The sequence below is a fragment of the Anopheles arabiensis genome, chromosome 2 (genome assembly GCF_016920715.1).
Source record: "Anopheles arabiensis isolate DONGOLA chromosome 2, AaraD3, whole genome shotgun sequence".
Lineage (NCBI taxonomy): Eukaryota > Metazoa > Arthropoda > Insecta > Diptera > Culicidae > Anopheles > Anopheles arabiensis.
Genome location: NC_053517.1, coordinates 79,186,699 through 79,204,367, shown reverse-complemented (window position 1 = coordinate 79,204,367; position 17,669 = coordinate 79,186,699). Strand labels below are relative to the sequence as shown.

Below are 17,669 nucleotides of genomic sequence, written 5' to 3'. Positions count from 1 at the left end.
TTTAGTACCTTTTGACATGTATATTGTATCTTGCGCTCCAGTACTTACTCTCGCCGATAGGCGGCATCGTTGGACTTCTCGCCGAACACGGCCTGCTCGGTATGATTGATGTCCAGCACGGACACCGGTATCCAGCCGGCTTTCGCGTTGTCGTCACCGTCAAAGATTCGTACTTTCCACCTGTTTGCGTTTTGGGGTTGGTGGGGAAATTGCGATTTAATGACATCTTCAATTAGTTTCGGAATTCGGGCTGTGGCACGTGCCAGGCCCGACGACCCCTGCGGCTGCTACTTACTTCTCGTTCGGTTTCGGTTGATACGGTGGCTGTGGACTGACGCTACGACGATGGGACGAGCTCTGGTGGTTCTTCTTCGGCTTCACCGCCAGCTTGTGCCTCGAGGCCGAGCTGTCGAGCCGGTCCTCGCTCTGGCCAATGTTCATCTGCGGATCGAGCTTCGGCTTCCTGGCAGTGTGGCGTGCGGCGGGAAATGGATAAGCCAACCCAACCGGGTGAGTTAGTAAACGGGTTTGTAATTGAGCCAACAGCAGTGTACTTACTTTGCCGCATTGACGGCCGAATCGCCCATATCGAGGACCTCGACCAGATCGCCGACGCGCACCGAGATCGAGTCCGGTCCTTCGGCATCGTAGTTTTTGTTCACAACCAAAATATCGTACATCTGGGAGGGGTTCGTAGATGAAGCAGAACGGAAAGGATTAGCGCACTGTGTCACACGGCCGGGTGTGCATTTAATGAAAATAAATGGTTGTAATCAAGGCGAGTGGTGCCAGGAGGGCTTATTAAAATGAATAAATAGGCCGTTCAAATGTCACAAAGATTGGATTTTGCTCAGCAAATTGCAATCTTTAGAAACTGATAGAAGAGGCAATGTATGAAAAACGCCACAAGGTATGCAATTTGCAAAACAAAATCTCTCTTTTAAGATTCGTAACATCTTATTTACTCCATTAATAAATTATTTTACCCAACTAGTTATTTTGGACCGATACCACCGACGAAAACTAACGTTCTGAAGGGAATGAGGTGTAAGTGTACGCGAAACGGTTTACTGCTAAAACTGGGGGGGATTAAAACACGGGCCAGTTCTTCGGCTCCTCCTACGGACATTTTGGCATCGCTAATTGAGCCAAAGCGGCTCATCTATTTTGAAAACACTTCACCCGGAGCGCGCATGCCGAACGTGTTGTTGGCAGCAATTGCGTCCGCTACACAACGGACACACGGGGACAATTTTTGGGTGTTAATTTGCCACGGAAAACCACCTCTCCCACCATCAAAAATCATGTCCGGATTCGAGAGTCAGACGTCCACTGATATGTGATACGTGTCTGGCGAACGCGTAAAAAGTAAAATTAATCTTTAATGATGAATGTATTGCACCCGGATTCGATTTCATCCGTTTGCTTGCTGTGGGGGCTGATTAAACGATAGGGTTGTCCACCGAATGAATCACCGTCACTATTGGCATGATGAGTGAAACCTTCGACTACTTAGGCCAAAGCCTGAGCCGAGATGAGAATCTCCCTCTAATGGGGCAATAAATACGTCAACTGCAATCGTTACAATTTATCAACTGCTCGTTTTATACCCATTTGGATGAGGCTTTTTGTTACTCTACCTCTCCAACCAACCCTTTTGGCACGTTTCCAGTTGAGGGGTTTCAGGCAGAAAGGTAAAATAAGCAGTGCACCGACAGTTTTTATCACCCTATTTGTCGCCACATCCTGCCGATGGCGAAAACACTAATCCGTACGGGAAGATTAATGGAGATGGTAAGCGCTTCCAAATTAATTGATCGTCCTCGCGATCTTCACTTACGGCGGGGCGAGCATATCAGTAAGCTGATCGTAACTAATTGAGATCGATTTTTGCCCAGCAACGCTGAACGCCAAGCCGCTGTCGAGAAGCAATCCACGAGGTTGCGAATAAAAAAGTAGAAATATTTCAATCCACAGCTCGTCGCATGCCGAAAAATGAAAACACCAAACAAAACATACAGTGGTTCAGAATTCGCTAATTGGCGCTCCGTCAGAAAACTGTCAGAAAACGCTGACAGAACGCTAGGGACGGTTCGGTTAAAATTCCATCCGTTGCGCCAAAAATGGGTGGTCAAATCCTACACCAAAAAAAGTAGTGGAATTTGAGGGATGAAAAAAAGCGAACATAATAAAAACATCACGTCACAAGAAATGACATTTCCTCCCGACATGTGACCTCTTTTCGAGATGAAGTGTTTTTTTTCTTTCGCGGGCCAGCATAACACCAACATGTCACACCGGAGATGGTGGTATAAGCCGTCCTCGTTCTTTCGCACCTTCTATTTGACCCACTGCTGTTGTGGCCGGCGATACCTTGACCGTGGCGTTCTACATTTCGGTTTGGGGATAACCTTAGGCACGCTAAGGCAAAATGGTCCCTACCTAAAGGTAAGCAGCAGCAGCAGCAGGTTGCGCATCATTTGCGGGAGCTATATTTAGCCACATCGCCCTCACCTTAAGTGTTGCCCATTTGCGATAAGTAATGTGATAGTTTGTTGTTCGGTGCGTCTGGATACCTCCACTCACACACATACACACACACGACCAGACCCATCCGTTGAGTGGGAACGCGCGTATTTACGAACCTTTTTATCTAATCCCGCATCATCCTCATCATCATCACCGGGACATAAACAGCTTCATGGACGGCCAAGGTGAAGCATCCTGACCGCGGGACCGTCCATGGAAGCTGATTGTTTTGTTGATCTGTTTACCGAATGAAGATGAAGGCAAACACCAGAGGCCACAGTTTCGACCACGGCAGCCGAGTGGAATTTGATTTGGAATTATAATTTGTAACGCCAACGGAAATATAGATTGCGCGGGGGGGCGTCGTAGGTGTGATGGCAAAATATGGCCGAAAAGTGTTCGAAACAAGTGACGTCCACGAGGGCCATATGGTTGCAGTTATTGGACTGAGTGATTGTTGCACAACAATCGAGAAGGGGAAAATGGAGAAAAAGATGGTTGGTCTGCGTGTGATATATGAATTTTTCTACGAATAATTGAAATAATTCATATGGAAAGGAGCTCCAATTTCACAATTTCTAGCATTACACGTCGACAAGCACATGAGTTGTGAATGCACAAGCCAAGATGTTGGGTTTATGACTGGTGTTGTAAACAAAGTCTCGTTTAAATATAAGTCAAAAATAAAGCTACTTGATAACATGTTTCCCTTTTCACAAAAAATCACTCTTTTCATGTAGCGAGTCTTAATGTATTACTACGCTACACAAGTGTACATTTGCTCGACATTGTTTATCCATATCTGCTCGACTAGTTCTTGACACGCCTGAAATTGTAAATTTGTGTGTGATCTACTGTGTTGAAAGCGCCAAGATTTTGTGTGTTCGTAAATTAAACTTTCTTTAATAGATGGTTGCCGTCGAATTCATTTTACATTCATTGCTTTGGTTTTAGATGGAAAACGAAAGCATATTTTTGTGTGACGTTATTTTGTAAAAAAAATCGATATTTTTTAAGTATAAAATGGCTACATGACCAATTATGACGACAGGAAACGATTTTTCCCGGCGAATCCAGAAGAAAGAAACGAAGAAGTCAGTCAACATACATTTTCAGATACGAGTTAGGATGTTAGGAATCCGAAACCTAGTGTTACAAATTTGAAAAGGGTTTACCGATTCGAATTTTAAGTAATATTTTGACAATCGTTTGATGGGTTTGAAAAATAGTGTTACGATGTTGAGCTAGTTTGAGAATGGCTACGTGACCAATTATAAGGATCGATTAAACGTTATTTCCCGATGAAACTAGAAGAAAGCAACATACAAGTTGCATTCCAGTTGGTTTTAAACGCCTTTTTCTAAATTCCTCTAAACTGGTGAAAGAAGGGCGCATTGGTCGAATCCTCGATTGGTCGAATTGGTCGAATCCTCGATAATCCGTGCTCGAAAATGTCGATTAGGTATACCTCTGGAGTATATATACTTAATATAAGCTCAACTTGGGTACTTGGGTACTCTCTTCCCAACCTTAGTGACATTTGCTCGAAATTGTTTTCCCGTATCTGCTCGATTAGTACTCGATACGCCTGAAATTGTGGATTTGTGTGTGATCAAGTGTGTTGAAAGCGCTAAGATTTGGTGTGTTCGTAAATTAGACGTTCCTCTATCGATGGACGATGCCGTCGATGTCATTTTTCATTCATAGATATGGTTTTTTGATGCAAAAGCTAAAGCGTTAATCATATGTATAAAATGCTTGTACAGTGATGCGGCTTTTCGTTGCAGGAAATACGTCAAGTAGAAGAAAAAGTTCAGAATCAGGTGTTTAAAAAACCCGAAAAATTCTAGCATTTTATTAGCAATCACATTTTGTACGTTCGACTCATTGTTTTTAACAACCTATCTTTACGCAAATTTAATTTATATTGTGCTTAAAAAAGTTACATCTCTTTTTTCGACTTTATAGCTATATTAATTTATATATCTCAATTGCTGCTTTCCTTGCCTTCAATAAGAATGCATCGTTTAAACATAAATTCGAATAAATCAATGCTTGTACTATGCTAGGACGTGTTACGTCAAGTAGAAGAAGAAGTTCAGAATCAGAAAAATGCCTTAATTTATATCTATTTTTTCCTTAATAAGTCTGTTTAAACATAAATGTACAACGTCTATCTAACATGTAAATAAAAAGGTACAGTGAGAAAGTGTTTACAATATGAATCAACCTTAATAATACTTTCCACCTACATGCAGAAAAACGTTAATTGTATACACGAGAAGAAAAACCACCACCTCAGCCAACAGGATGAAACAAGCAATAACACACACACACACTGCAGGTGTATTATTTTACCAATCCCGACCACCCACTTTCGCATCACTGTCACTGTCACAGCAACGTTGCGCCACAGTTGGCAGTGGACAAAAAGTGCGGGTCGTTAACCACTAGGTCGGCCGAGCTTGCGGTGCTGTACCGCTGACCGTGAGCAGCATTCTCATTAGGCCGGGGCAGTTGCATGAAGGCTGTATGGACAAGTTGGGGTCGGATTTGCTTTCAAGTACTGTTCAGCTGCTCTTGACTCATCTCCGCCAAAATTTCCCTATCAACACACTTCCCTTACCATCATGCTTACTGTGCCAATGAATCTCCTTGGACTTGTCAATCAAATCGAATCAGCGAACAAATTTCAAACCGACACCGCAACTGCACAGGATGCTGGAAAAGGCTGACAGAAGAAGGAAATCCAATACGAGTGCAACCGTTTGCGAAGGTTGTTGTACCCCGGCAATCCTCCCCCACGAGTACTGCTGATCGGCTCGGAAGTGTCGATCATATTTCCCTCGCCATAAAACATAAATGCCAAACATGATCCTCTCCGGGCCGATCTTTACCTATTGGGATGCGTTTCCTGCGCGGCTATTTACAGTCCATGCGTGTGTGGTGCGGCAGTGCGAAAATAAATAATAAATAAAGTTTATTTTTGGACCACGTCTGGGAGTGCCGCTTCGTGCCGTGCGTGTGTGTGTTGCGTGAAAAAGGAGCATGGGAGTAGAGAGGGAAGAAACTCACTTTGGACGCACGTACGCAGTTTGCTGTGCGTGATGTATCCATGCGAACGAAACTGTGCCAACTATTAGCAGTTCGGCCGACCACATAACTAAATGGTGGTGTGCCAGCGATGATACACACTCCAGATTTGGGCGAGCAATAAATTGCTTGTTTGTCGTAAACTTTTGCAAGCACAGAGTGTGTGTGTGTGCGCGTGTTTGTTTCGAAACGATATTATTCTTCGCGATCGCGACCAACGTCGAGTGGTGTAGGTCAAAACACGGAAACGTGTGTCACGTGTGTGTGTGAGCGCGCGCGATCATCACGATTCATTCATGCACGCGTGACAAAACCAGCTGTTCCCGGCGGTGCACAGATGCCATTTGATTCGAGCACAGTGGATGAAAAATGTAGCAACGGAAAAGTAAATAACTGCCGTACATAAAAAGAGGAACGGAAAGACGCTACTTCCATCGCAAGAGCTGTAGAATGTCGATTGAGTCATCTTTGTGATCGGGGGAATACCCTTTTCGTTGTCTGTTTTTGTTATGTTTGGGAAAGTCAACAAAACGATAAAACTCTGGTTGATCCGGTTCGGTTGCTAGCAGAGAGCGTAGAGTTTCTCCTATACCTCTGCTTATTTAAATGTTAATCTTTGTCCTACAGATTGTCCTGTGGCATTTTCATTTGAGGTTTAAGGACTGGAAGGGGCATTTAGCGTAAAAACTATAGCTCAGACCCAATCTCTGAGGACCAACTTTGCCAAGTTCTGCGTTAAAATTCAAGAATTAGCTTTCACCTCGAAAAATAACGACTCGTACTCCAAAAGGTTCTCCCAACAAAACCCCTGAACTCCGAAAGTGGAACACATCGCAACCCGACACTGTCGTAAAGATTCTTTGGAAATTCAAGCAAGAAAAACGGTCGAAAAAGAGGTGTGCCACGAAGAAGATGGACAGCTTTACGACAGAACGTATCAGTACGTTGCGTTTGCAACCTGTGCGTGGATGATTTATACGCGATTGAGCTGTCATCCATGTGTCTTTTGCTTTTGCTCCAAGAGGGGCTCCGCCCAGAACGAGAAGATTAACGCGCCGCTGTACCAAAAAAAAAGAAAAAAGAATCCCATCGTCCATCATCTTCCCGATTGAGATCTTGCCGTTTGGAAACTATTGCCCGATGTAGCGGGTCACAGGCCAGCGCGGTGGTTACATTTTGTTGCAATATTTTTAGAACTCCCGACTCCCATCAGGTGGCAGGTTGGCGAAACGCACTCTTACCACCTATGCCCTGGACCGGGACGTGCCATTAGGACGTGCACGCGCACGCACGGCACATTAAATCATTTAGTCAAAGAACCCGATCACCAGTAGCTTCCTCTTTCTTCTGCTGGTAAACGTTACTGGCCACTCATCTGGAGTTCATTATTGGTTACATTTTTCGCACCACGTGGTCTACAGAAAGTGGGCAGATCGTCGTTTTGCCCGGTGACGTCAAGCCCGACCGGACGGACCCCTGGCGGAACAATCAAAAACATCTGCTGCCAGCAAAAGGTTTGCCACGAGGGGGCCAGCTGCGACATGCAAAAAACACTTTTGCAACAAAACGCTTTTTACGCTGTGAACCGAAAGTGCGAGCCGCTCCTACGCCAAGGTGTGATGATGCGTTCGTGATGACGCGCTTACGATGAGGTATGGTTTGCGTACCGCGGAGGCGGTTGGCGGCCCTACCCGTGTGTGCGTGTGCCTCATTATGTCCATCAACGAGCGGGCAATTTGCTTGCTTATAATCGTTTTCTTCAGGATTTGTTCCGCGCTGCTCCAGAAGCGTGTCGAGCGAGAGTGGGAAAAGGCGGCACCTTTTATAATGCGAAGGTGTCATCATCGCGAGGAACGCTGAATAAATATAGATACTCGGTGCGGTGTGCGTGTGTGGAGTTTATTCACATGAGGGTACCAGGAGCGTGTCTGACCTCCAGTGGGACACGCACTCTGTGCAAGCGCAAACGCTGCTCGACACTTTCCATCTATTATAATGGAGAGGGACCACGTTGGAGTACATTACTTCAGGAAAGTGTTCTAGTCATAAGTGTCTTGACTTGTACAGGGTGATTTAAACACAGAATGTAACTAGAATTGTTGAAGAAGATAAGTATTGCTGCTACATCCAATGCCGATAGTACTGAGAGAACTCACAAGAGGGCGCTAAATATCATCCAACCATTGTAATTACTAAGAACTATTACTATGAAAACGCATTCAAAAATCAATATATGTTTCTTTAAAAAGAGTTTTCATGCGGGAAGTTCTGACTGCTCCACTAAGAGGGAAAGGCACACCCGATCCACCCTGTACGCATGATCGTAAGCCGTACGCAAAGTGATGCGTTTTCTGCGCGTACCCGTCCTCCTGCGTGAACGCGTTGCAAACCAATGATGCGGCGAACGAAGCGGGATGAGAGCTATTTTAAGAATTATGCAACCGAAGAACCGAAACACACCAGACACACCACGCGCTGCCCTTTTGCCACGCAAACGGTCGATATGCTTTATGTATCTGCAGACCGGAGAGCAGGCCAAACCGACACAACAGACACACTGGCCCGCACAGAAGCACAAGCCGAAATGGGGCGCACGCATACAGCATACATCGGCGCATCGAGCGTTGTACGGTTTGGTAATCGCTAATCCGCTAATAGCAGGTGAAGCAGCCAGCAGTCGACGTGTCATCTTCGTCATCTTCATCACGCAGAAGGTGAGTGACACATGTGAGCCAATTTGGGACGCTTCCAACAGCGGATCATCTAATGAGAGCTAATGAAACAGCACCAGGACCATTTACACCAACGGGGAGGACCACTTCCTCATCACGGTAAGTGAGTGCGTGTACGATTGCGTTACACGTGGTAGACGTTGGGGAGGAGATTAAAAAAAGGTTGTGAAGATTTTTGCGACTAGTACGAGGATTTTCGAAGAATTCATTGAACTCCCGAGAGCAAACTCTCTCTATGCGCAAGAATAACAAACAGTGCTTATGTTGAACGAGTTTTACGATTCCAGACATCCAGAGATCCTAACGTTCGATCATTCAACCGTCGTAAAGTACTCCTCTTCGTACGTAAGGCAAGATCTTCAAAGCAATGATTCATCATGCAGACGTTTACAGTGATGTTTGTTTGTGCTTTATGGCGCGTTCCAGTTGCATAACTCGAACGAGTTCTTGAAGGAAGAACGTCCCTATGTGGGTCAAGCGCAGCCAACAGAACATGTTGCAATGTTTTGCGAGGCGTTGCTTTGAAAATCCCGTCCCTTAGAATGTCTTTGAATATGACAGCATTACTGGATGTACTGGCAGGTACAATCCAGCACTCGCGCCAGACTTCTGACACACGTTTGAGAAAGTATCTTAATGACCTTGTGCGCAAACGGGTGTGTTTGGCCGCCTCCAGTACACGTAGCGGAAGGGAGAAGGGGCACAATCTTCACAGTCCATTAGCATTTGCTACTGCGTTGTGCGATCGTAATGATGAAGATGAGTGGTTTTGCGCCTACAAACTGCGCCCTAAGAAGCTGGCACCGACATGATTTACGTACGCGCACAGCGGCGGCACGTCTTCAAAACGTCTCCATCCCGTTGACTAATTACGCGATCGCGCAGTTCGGGAGAGTATCAAATGTACGACGACAAAATGAAATATTAGCTTGCATTCATTGGCAGTGCGGATTTTTTGTGTGTGTTGCTTGTACGCTGCGGTATCCAGCTGCAAAACGTCAGCACAAAGGCAAACAGGGTGATATATCACGTAAGGAAGCGCTTAGTAGAAAATAAGAAAAAAAAGGAAAAACAAAGTTACAGCAAGTTGCTCCAACGGAGGGGTGTGTATGTTTTATTTGTGCGCAATTTACAGGTTTCACAGTTTTACCCAGGCAGGATTGGGATGTGTACACACTCCGGTTGGTGAATTCAGTTCAGCAGCTTTCGTCTTATCGTCCTAAACCTAACAAACCTAATGCTAAATCTCATTCAGCAAAAGAAAGAGTCAAACGGTAGCACCTAAAGAGAAAAAGATCCTGCGTCACAGCATCGCAGCAGTCAGCCTGCTTGGTGATCACTTCCAGCTCGTCCAGTCGTGGACGCTCGCACGGGACGAGGACCGGTGGAGCGAGTCCCGGCTGTTGGAGCGATAGCAGCTCGACGGTTCGCGGCCTTGCGCTAGCGAGGCCTTGATCGCTATCCTCATTGCCATCGGTAGAGTCTGCTGAAACGAATTGGAAGTGAGCGCGTGAGTGTTGAGCGATCGTGTACGGAGAGGCGGGATTTAAGGTTTAACGTTTTGCAGATGTTTCACATTACATGCGATGCTGGCGATGCTTTTTAGCAATTAATGGTGTGGTTGAAGCTTGATCATGACCGACATTATCCAGCATCCCGAGCGTACTCGAAGAATGGCAGTATAGTGCCGATACGACCGCAGCCTAACCCACATGTCTGCTCGATCGATCGGAACATACCCTTATTAAGCGTACACTATTTATAGACGAATCATTGCAGCCTGGTGGAATGGGGTGGAAGTACAGAAGGTACCGAGGAACCAAGCGGAGACGTCGCGAGTTCGCACATGATGATCCATTACCCAACAAAAATCGCTGAAGCACCGAAAAGATCACGCGTATGCGTGTGTGTGTGTGTGTATGTGTGCTCTTGCGGCTCGTCGTAAGAGCAACGAACGATAAAAATAGACATCTCCCACTTGCTCTACGACCGTATCTACGGCGAGTTGAGTAGAATTGGTAGAACCCCGAAATTGAACCTTCCCTTGTTTGCCATTATCATACGACGGACACCAACTGTGTTTGGTTCGCTAGAATTACTTCAAACTGTACGTCTTCTTGTTCGGTGGTTATGGACCAGAAGTCATTCCAAGAACCGGGTTGCTTTTGGGGGCGGTTGAGTTCATTAATTCGTGTTTACTTCGGTCCAGGTCATAGTGGGTCAACCTACTTTCTTCATTCGCTTTTACATAACAAAGAGAATGGAGCGTTCCACACGGGCATGTCATTAATAATGCACCCGTGTTAGCAAATAGAGACTAAGCGCTGACAAGATATGATCATCTTTATCGAAAACAACATGTTCGTTACGCCAACGCACCAAACGATCATCAAGATCAGAAGCACCAGATTATTGAGAAGATTAATTTCTGAAAACAAACTCATCTCACACAGCAAGCAATGATCGTGGGCCATGTCCACGCTGCGTGCTCACCACCACAGCACCCAGCAAGCAGAGAAGAATGAAGAAATGTCAACTGCCATCTTGTCGGTTGTCCTTCAAAACTTGATTATTTGGCTGCTCGGCGGCCCGCTCGTCTATAATTAGTGTGCGCTTAATTTGCCCTTCCGAAAAGAAACGCGCTTTGCGATGTTTGGGGAAAAGCCGAGGACGGGTGTGCCAAGGAACTGAGCAACCTACCTTAACATTGTCTGCCTTTGCCGGGAGGTAATGCTGGCTGTGATGATGATGATGGTGATGCTGCGGCGGCTGTGTGTGATGCTGCTGATGCTGCTGCTGGTGCTGATGCCTTGGTACATGCTGCTGCAGATGCTGATGATGTGTGACGACCGTCGGGAAGGTGTGCAGCGGTTGGTACAGTGGTTGCATCGGTGGCAACGAACCCACCGGATGGTACCCATTCATTGGCGGCAGCTTCCGACTCACCAACCGCGGACTGAACGATTCCTGCCGCTCGACCTTCCGTCCGCTGCTTCCGTTGGCAACGGGCACGATCGGAACACGCAACGATCCACGGCGCGACAGCGGCCGATAGAAGTACGCCGCCTCATCCACCTTGTCCAGCGCATCGTGGCTGCTGCTCCCGCTGCTACTAAGCGTCTCATAGTCCGGTTCCTCCTGCACCTCGCAGGTATACATCGAAAACCGGTGCAGAAACCGGGGCGTAATGCGCAGCGCCGACAGCACGTTCATCGGCTGGAAGTGCCGAATGCCGTCCTCATCCAGCACAGTGTACGCGATCTTGCCCGCCAGCACCTCGTGGCTCGATTCGCGCGGTATCACCGCCTGTATGCCACGCTTGATGATGAGGAACGCTTTCGGGCACTGCCGCTGGCACTGGCCACTCTTGAGGAAGAACTCTTCGATCGCCAGCTGATTGTTGGTGTAGAACAGCGACAGCGGCACATCGCGCGACGACTCAATGACCGGCCGGCGGGCGGGCGCATGCGACAACGCACCGCTCTGCCGGATCAGCTCCCGCAGCTTGTCGCTCTTGGTGGCGTGCGCCGGCGTCCGCTCCAGCCCCTCCATCAGCTCCCGGTACTCGTCGTCATCCTCGGCCAGCTGCTCCATGATCAGCACCCGGTTGATGATCGTAAACAGCTCGTCCTCCTTGTGCAGATCGCGCAACGCGCCCGGATGGGTCAGCAGGTACTGCAGCGCTTCCGCCTCCTTCGCGTGTCCGAGCGCGTGCGCCAAACCCTCCGACTTGCGCAACAGATTGCGCAGCGTGTCGTGGGCCCGCGGATCCTCCACCAGTTCGGTCAGGGCGGCCTGGGCCCGCTCCTGAATGCTGTCCACCAGCGCGGTTTGCAGTATCTCCGAAATGTTCGCACTGTCCTCTACCACACCCGAGCTCTTCAGGCTCGTCACGATCGTGCGGAACAGCTGCTCGTCCTTCTTGAGCAGATTGACGAACGCTTCGGACATGCCGCCGTTGCCGAGGAGCTGGCAGAACTCGTCGATTGCGCCGGTCGGCAGGGCGCTCGGGCCAGCACCGGTGCCGTCCTCCTGCACCGAGTCCTCCTCCATCAGGGCCGTCAGTGTACGCAGCTTCTGGTCGATGTTGTTCTTCACGATCGTGCGGTTCACGGCGCCAAACAGATAGTCGACCGCTTCCGGCGACTGTATTACGTGCTGGAGCTCCTCCACCGTGTACTCCCCGGTTGAGGCTTTGATCGCTTCCGCAATCATCTCGTAAAGGGACCGTTCCGGAGCGTTCGGATCTGTCGGTGTGTCCGTGAGAATGGAGGCCAAACTGGCGGCCAGTGCTTCCACCACACCGATCGACCCATTGCACACTGACTCATCTTTCGGTGCGGTCGACTCACTGTACTGCAGCGACTCCCGGTCCACCTTCCGGCAGACCTGCTTCAGCCCGTCGAAGATACTCTCCAGCACGTCCAGCTTCGCCCCCGGCAGACTGTTCTCCGCCAGGAACTGCTGTAACGCTGCCCGCTCTTTCGTGCTTTCCAGCACGTAGTCCACCGCGGACGCTTCCACCTGCCGACCGATCGGCATGCCCGACTGGGCCAAGCTCTGGAGAATGGTACTGTCCAAGCTCACGACCAGTGTGCTCTCGCCCGAAACGGCCCCACCGTACGCCGGCTGACTTGGCTTAAGCAGCTTGAGCTCCTCCGGCGTCACCGTGAAGCTCTGCACCGAAAACTCTTCATCGCCGTCCTCGTTGTCCTTCAGATCGGGCGCCACAAACCGCGGTCCATCCGCCGTCTGTACGATGCGCCCCGGGATGAAGGTGACGCGGCTGTCCGACTCCACGACCCGGCCCGGCACAAACCGGGGCCCATCGTCCGTGTCTACGATCTGCCCCGGGACGAACTTTTCCCCATCGTCGTCCGTGCTGATCACCTGTCCGGGGATGAAGGTGGGTCCAGCGCGCGTGTTGATGATCTGCCCCGGCACAAAGCGCGGTCCGTCCGGGGTTTCCATCGTCTGACCCGGGACAAACTTGGGCCCGCTCTTCGTTTCGATGATCTGCCCCGGGACGAACTTCATGCCTTCGGACGTTTCGATCACTTGGCCCGGGACGAACTGTTCGCCACGGTCTGTGAGGACCACCTGGCCTGGGATGAACCCATCGTCTTCCGTCTTTATGCCCGGTATGAACTTGGATTCGGCCAGTTGCTTCACCAGTTTGCCTGGCACTACCTTCCCCGCCGGGAGATGCTCCCTTCCGATGCGTTCCGGGTAAAACTCCACCCCGGTGTCGTTCTGCACCAAATGACCGAACACACACAGCGAAGGTTCCTCAATTGCAAGCCGCTCTCCATCCACTACCAGTCCAACGGGTGAAGCCTCACTGAACCGTACTGCATCGATGGTAGAAGCCAACGCAAAGGACACTTCCCCACCAGGGCCAATCGTTGTCGTGCCCGGCATAAACACATCCCCGTGCTTCGTGTGTACGATCTGTCCCTCGACAAACTTCGAGCCTTCCTTCGTTTCGATGTTAACGCCCGGCACAAACTGTCCATTAGCGTCCACAATGCCCGGCACGAACGAGTCCCCCGCGTACTGGCCCGGCACAAACCGCGAACCTTCCGCCGTCACCACCGTTTTCCCCGGGACGAATCGTTCCTCACCACTGCCAGGCACGCTCACCGTCTGACCCGGCACAAACACCAGCTCACCGTTCGCGTTCGGTACGTTCTGGCCCGGGATGAACCGTTCCCGACCCTGCACTGTGATTGTTTGTCCGGGGATGAACCGCAAACCGGCCGGAGTTTCTATCGGCTGTCCTGGCACGAACTGCCCGGTACGCTCGTCCACAACGCCCGCGATGAACTTGCTCACTCCCTCGGGCGTTACGATCGTTTGACCCTGCACGAAACGGGGCTCGCCGTTCACCGTTAGCACCTGGCCGCACACGAAGCCCTGCCCGGCGATCGCTTTGCCCGCGACGAATGCGTTCGAGGCCTGCTTGCCGGTCCGCACCGTCGTTACCTCGCCCGGAATGAACTGGATGGTGCCGTCATGCCCGGTGATGGTAACGCCTGGGACGAACTCCAGCTCGCCGCTGGTGGTGCCGGTGCTGGGGAGCGACTGTCCCGGTACGAAGGTGGGCTTTCCACCGACCAGCACCATCTGGCCGGGCACAAACACCGACTGGTGGTTCACGATCAGCTTTACACCCGGCACGCCATCCACCTCGGCCGGTGCTGCCTGCCCGAGATGAGCCATAACGGAGGCAAGATCGTCCAGATGGGGCAGCAGCTCCGCCGACCCGGTCAAGCGGTCCTCCAGCAGCGCGAGCTGTTGCAGCATTTCCGGTGTGAGTGCATCAATGGCTGCATTTCGTTCCGCCTTCAGCTCCACCTTCACCGGCGCGATGGTTCCAACGTACGAAGCCGCCTCCAGCCCGGCACAATGCTCGAGCAGCGCCTCGTCCACCGACAGCTTCTTGGCGGGCAGCACCACCGGCACCACGCTGAGCGGTACCGGCAGCGCACTCACACTACTCCGTACACCACCCTCCCCACCTTGCGCGTTCCGATCCGCAGCCTCCCGTTCCAGCGTGCTCCAGTCCCACGATTCGATCAGCGGCTTCACCAGATCGCCCAGCTCCGGTTCCTGCTCGAGCAGATGCTCGTTCAGCCGCAGCGCCTGCAGCTTCTCCGCCCGCTGCCGCTCGCGCCGCTCCGCCGCCAGCCGGACCGCCTTCTCCCGGTGCTCCTCGATGAAGCGCTGCTCCTGCTCGATCTGTTCCTCCTCGACCCGCTCCTTGCTTTCGAAGATGTTCGCAATGCTCGACAGGTTCGAGCGCGGCTTCGGTTTCGGGCGCTTCGCGTCCTCCTTTTCCCGCCGCTTGATCACCTCCTCCCGGGGGCCCTCACCCTCGTACAGTGTGTCCGCCTCCAGCGTGCCGTGTTGGAAGTTTTGCAGCGGCACACTCACGCTGTTGCCTTTGCGCAGTTTTATCAGCAGCTTGTCGGACTCTTTCGCGAGCAGCACATCGCGCACGTCGCCATCGCGGACGGCCGCCTCGAGCCGGGCCGGGAACACGAGCCCAAAGTTGCGCTCGTCCACCCGATACACGTACAGGCTCTGCTCGAGGGGTTTCGTTTTGGCCTGCAGGATGGCGGTAAGGGTACGCTGCGCCTCGTCACTATCGTCCAGCACGGGCAGGACGTACCGGAAGGCGCACAGTACCTCGTGCCGGCGCCGTCCGTACACACCGGGCTGGTAGTGGTGCGGTTCCAGCTCGGCCGAAACGTTCGTCACCCGGCAGCGGTCCGCGCCGGCACTGCGCTTCACCAGCGTCACGGGGATGAAGTGGTGCGAGGGCAGGCCGTACGATTTGCCCGTCACGCGACAGTAGCGCTTGGCGGCGGCCGGCGAGATCGGCGGCAGCATCGGGAAGTAGTTGGGCTTCGGTAGCGACCGACATTTGCCCGTGATGCGACAGAACGACATGGTTGTGGCCGGTGTTTGCTGATTCTCTGATGCTGAAGAGGTTCGTTGGAGAAAGTTGGAGCTCTCGGTTGCGTTTAAAACACTTTCATTCCTTTCGATTTAATTTATATACAAACACAACAGGCGACGAACGCGTTTAAATACCTCCACGAGCGTTTGTGTTAGTTTTTTACTCCCCTCGCGGAAGGGAAAATTCCTACCCAGAGAGCAGCCGTTGGAATTTCGGTGTCTCTAGCTGTCTTCACTATCCAAAAAAAATGCACACACCACACTGGTGGTCTACTTTATCCCTTCTTTTTCCGTTTGCATTTACACACACTTCCACAGCACACACGTGTGTGTGAGTAAGCTATTTTCCTGGTGCGCTTTTTCCGGACACTCCGGCTGCGTAACACCGATGCGTAACGCAATACCGGCGATGTCTAGGGCGAAATGTTTATTTTCGGCCGGCCCTTATGCTTCTTCCCTTCCAACGCGCTTGTGTTTTTGGGTTGCACTTTCTCCCTCGATGTTTGGTGTTTGCGGTTAAAAGTGCCAAAAATTGGATTGCAAATCGTTCCTGCAAGGCCCGTCCACTTCGACCTTTCCGATGTGGCCCAGCTCTTTGCTCGGCTGCGGCTTTTTCACGCGAAAAAAAACGAAACGATCGCTTCTCGTTTGATGGATGTTTCGTGACTTTTCGACTGTCGTAACGCGGCTTTGAACGCCACTTTTGGCAGTGAAAAACCTACCACGGCGAAACAAACTTACACACACCGAAACTCTTTGCGTTCAGGTCCCCCGAAAGAATTGTTCACCCCCGCCACCGAACGATGAAGTGCGGGAAGTACACCTCTTTTTGTCGTTTTTGTCGTTTGTTTTGCTCTTCTTGTTGTTTGCTTTCTAAAAATATCTCGAATTCTTTCTCACTTTTGTCGCTGTTGAGCAAACGGGCTTCTTGTGTTTTTGCCTGCACAGTATTCGGGCTTGAGAATTACTTCGCGTTGTTCACAGTTTTGCCAATTGCCTTCGACTCACTTCACTTTCTATTAACGCTTTTGTAATGAACCAAGCCAGGAGAGGACGTACATGACCGTAACATGCGCTCCGACACACTGAAACGATCTTCTCTTTCGATCTTCCTTTTCCCAACAATTGCACTAGCCTTTTTTTCTTGTGACTGTTTTCACTTTTTCAAACTTTTTTTTCCGTATTATATCACAATGCTTTTTAACAAGCCTTTCGACGCAAGCGTATCACGTGATGGTTCACTCTTTTATCACACTGTTTCACACTTGAGGCCTCGGCGCCAGCTCGCCCCTTTTGTAACGGTTAAGCCGTAACCGTACCGACCAACCGTCTCGAGCAGACTGACTGGGAAACTCTGCCTGAACGCTCTCACGCCAGCAAGGTGGAACTCGTTTGTTTAAATATATATCAAAACTTTTCCCCTTCTTCCTGGGCAGGTTCGCCATTCTGTGCATGCTGTGTGCCCCACAAAACGGTGAGCAAATGCAACATTTACTAAAGGGAAAAAAAGAGAGACAGAGAGAGAGAGAGAGAGGGCTGAGAGAGAACTTCCGAGAGAGTTCGTTCATTGATCCTCGTGGAATCCGTTGGGATTTCCCCTTGCAAGATCACGCGATCACTTGGCAGCACGATCACGAGCGCACCGTGACTCATCGGAAGAGTTTCATTCTTTTCTTGTTCTGGCTCTCTCTCTCGCTCTCTCATTTTCAAACATTTTTATTTCTCTGAGATGAGAATGGTGCAAAGAAACCTCTGGTAATTGTTCGACTCACCCACAAGCCGCAAACAAACGCAGGTGAAACGGTGTGACCAAATCTTTCCAACAACGTTTAATGAGGCATACCGAGGGAG

The 17,669-nt window shown here is 50.2% G+C and overlaps 2 protein-coding genes across 8 annotated transcripts in view; both read right to left on the bottom strand.

Annotated features, from left to right (window-relative positions):
- Positions 1-17,669, bottom strand: part of LOC120898443 (obscurin) — a 67,558-nt gene that overhangs the window by 34,166 nt on the left and 15,723 nt on the right. For all 7 annotated transcript variants that reach the window (XM_040304298.1, XM_040304290.1, XM_040304293.1 and 4 more), the window contains 3 exons: positions 559-680; positions 296-463; positions 49-180 (listed from right to left, as the gene is read on the bottom strand). In XM_040304298.1, the coding sequence (XP_040160232.1) occupies positions 49-180; positions 296-463; positions 559-680 (422 nt within the window). The remainder of the gene's footprint in view (positions 1-48; positions 181-295; positions 464-558; positions 681-17,669) is intronic.
- LOC120898445 lies at positions 9,432-17,209 on the bottom strand. Its single transcript, XM_040304300.1, has 2 exons — positions 11,055-17,209; positions 9,432-9,837 (listed from the first exon to the last, which is right to left on the bottom strand). Exons 1-2 carry the CDS (start codon positions 15,807-15,809, stop codon positions 9,691-9,693), a joined length of 4,902 nt encoding a protein of 1,633 aa, XP_040160234.1. The 5' UTR covers positions 15,810-17,209; the 3' UTR covers positions 9,432-9,690.

Coding starts and splice junctions, on each gene's coding strand:
- LOC120898445 (XM_040304300.1), bottom strand. CDS start 15,809: ATGTCGTTCTGTCGCATCACGGGCAAATGTCGGTCGCTACCGAAGCCC. Junction 9,838..11,054: donor CAAAGGCAGACAATGTTAAG/GTAGGTTGCTCA, acceptor TCGTTTCAGCAG/ACTCTACCGATGGCAATGAG.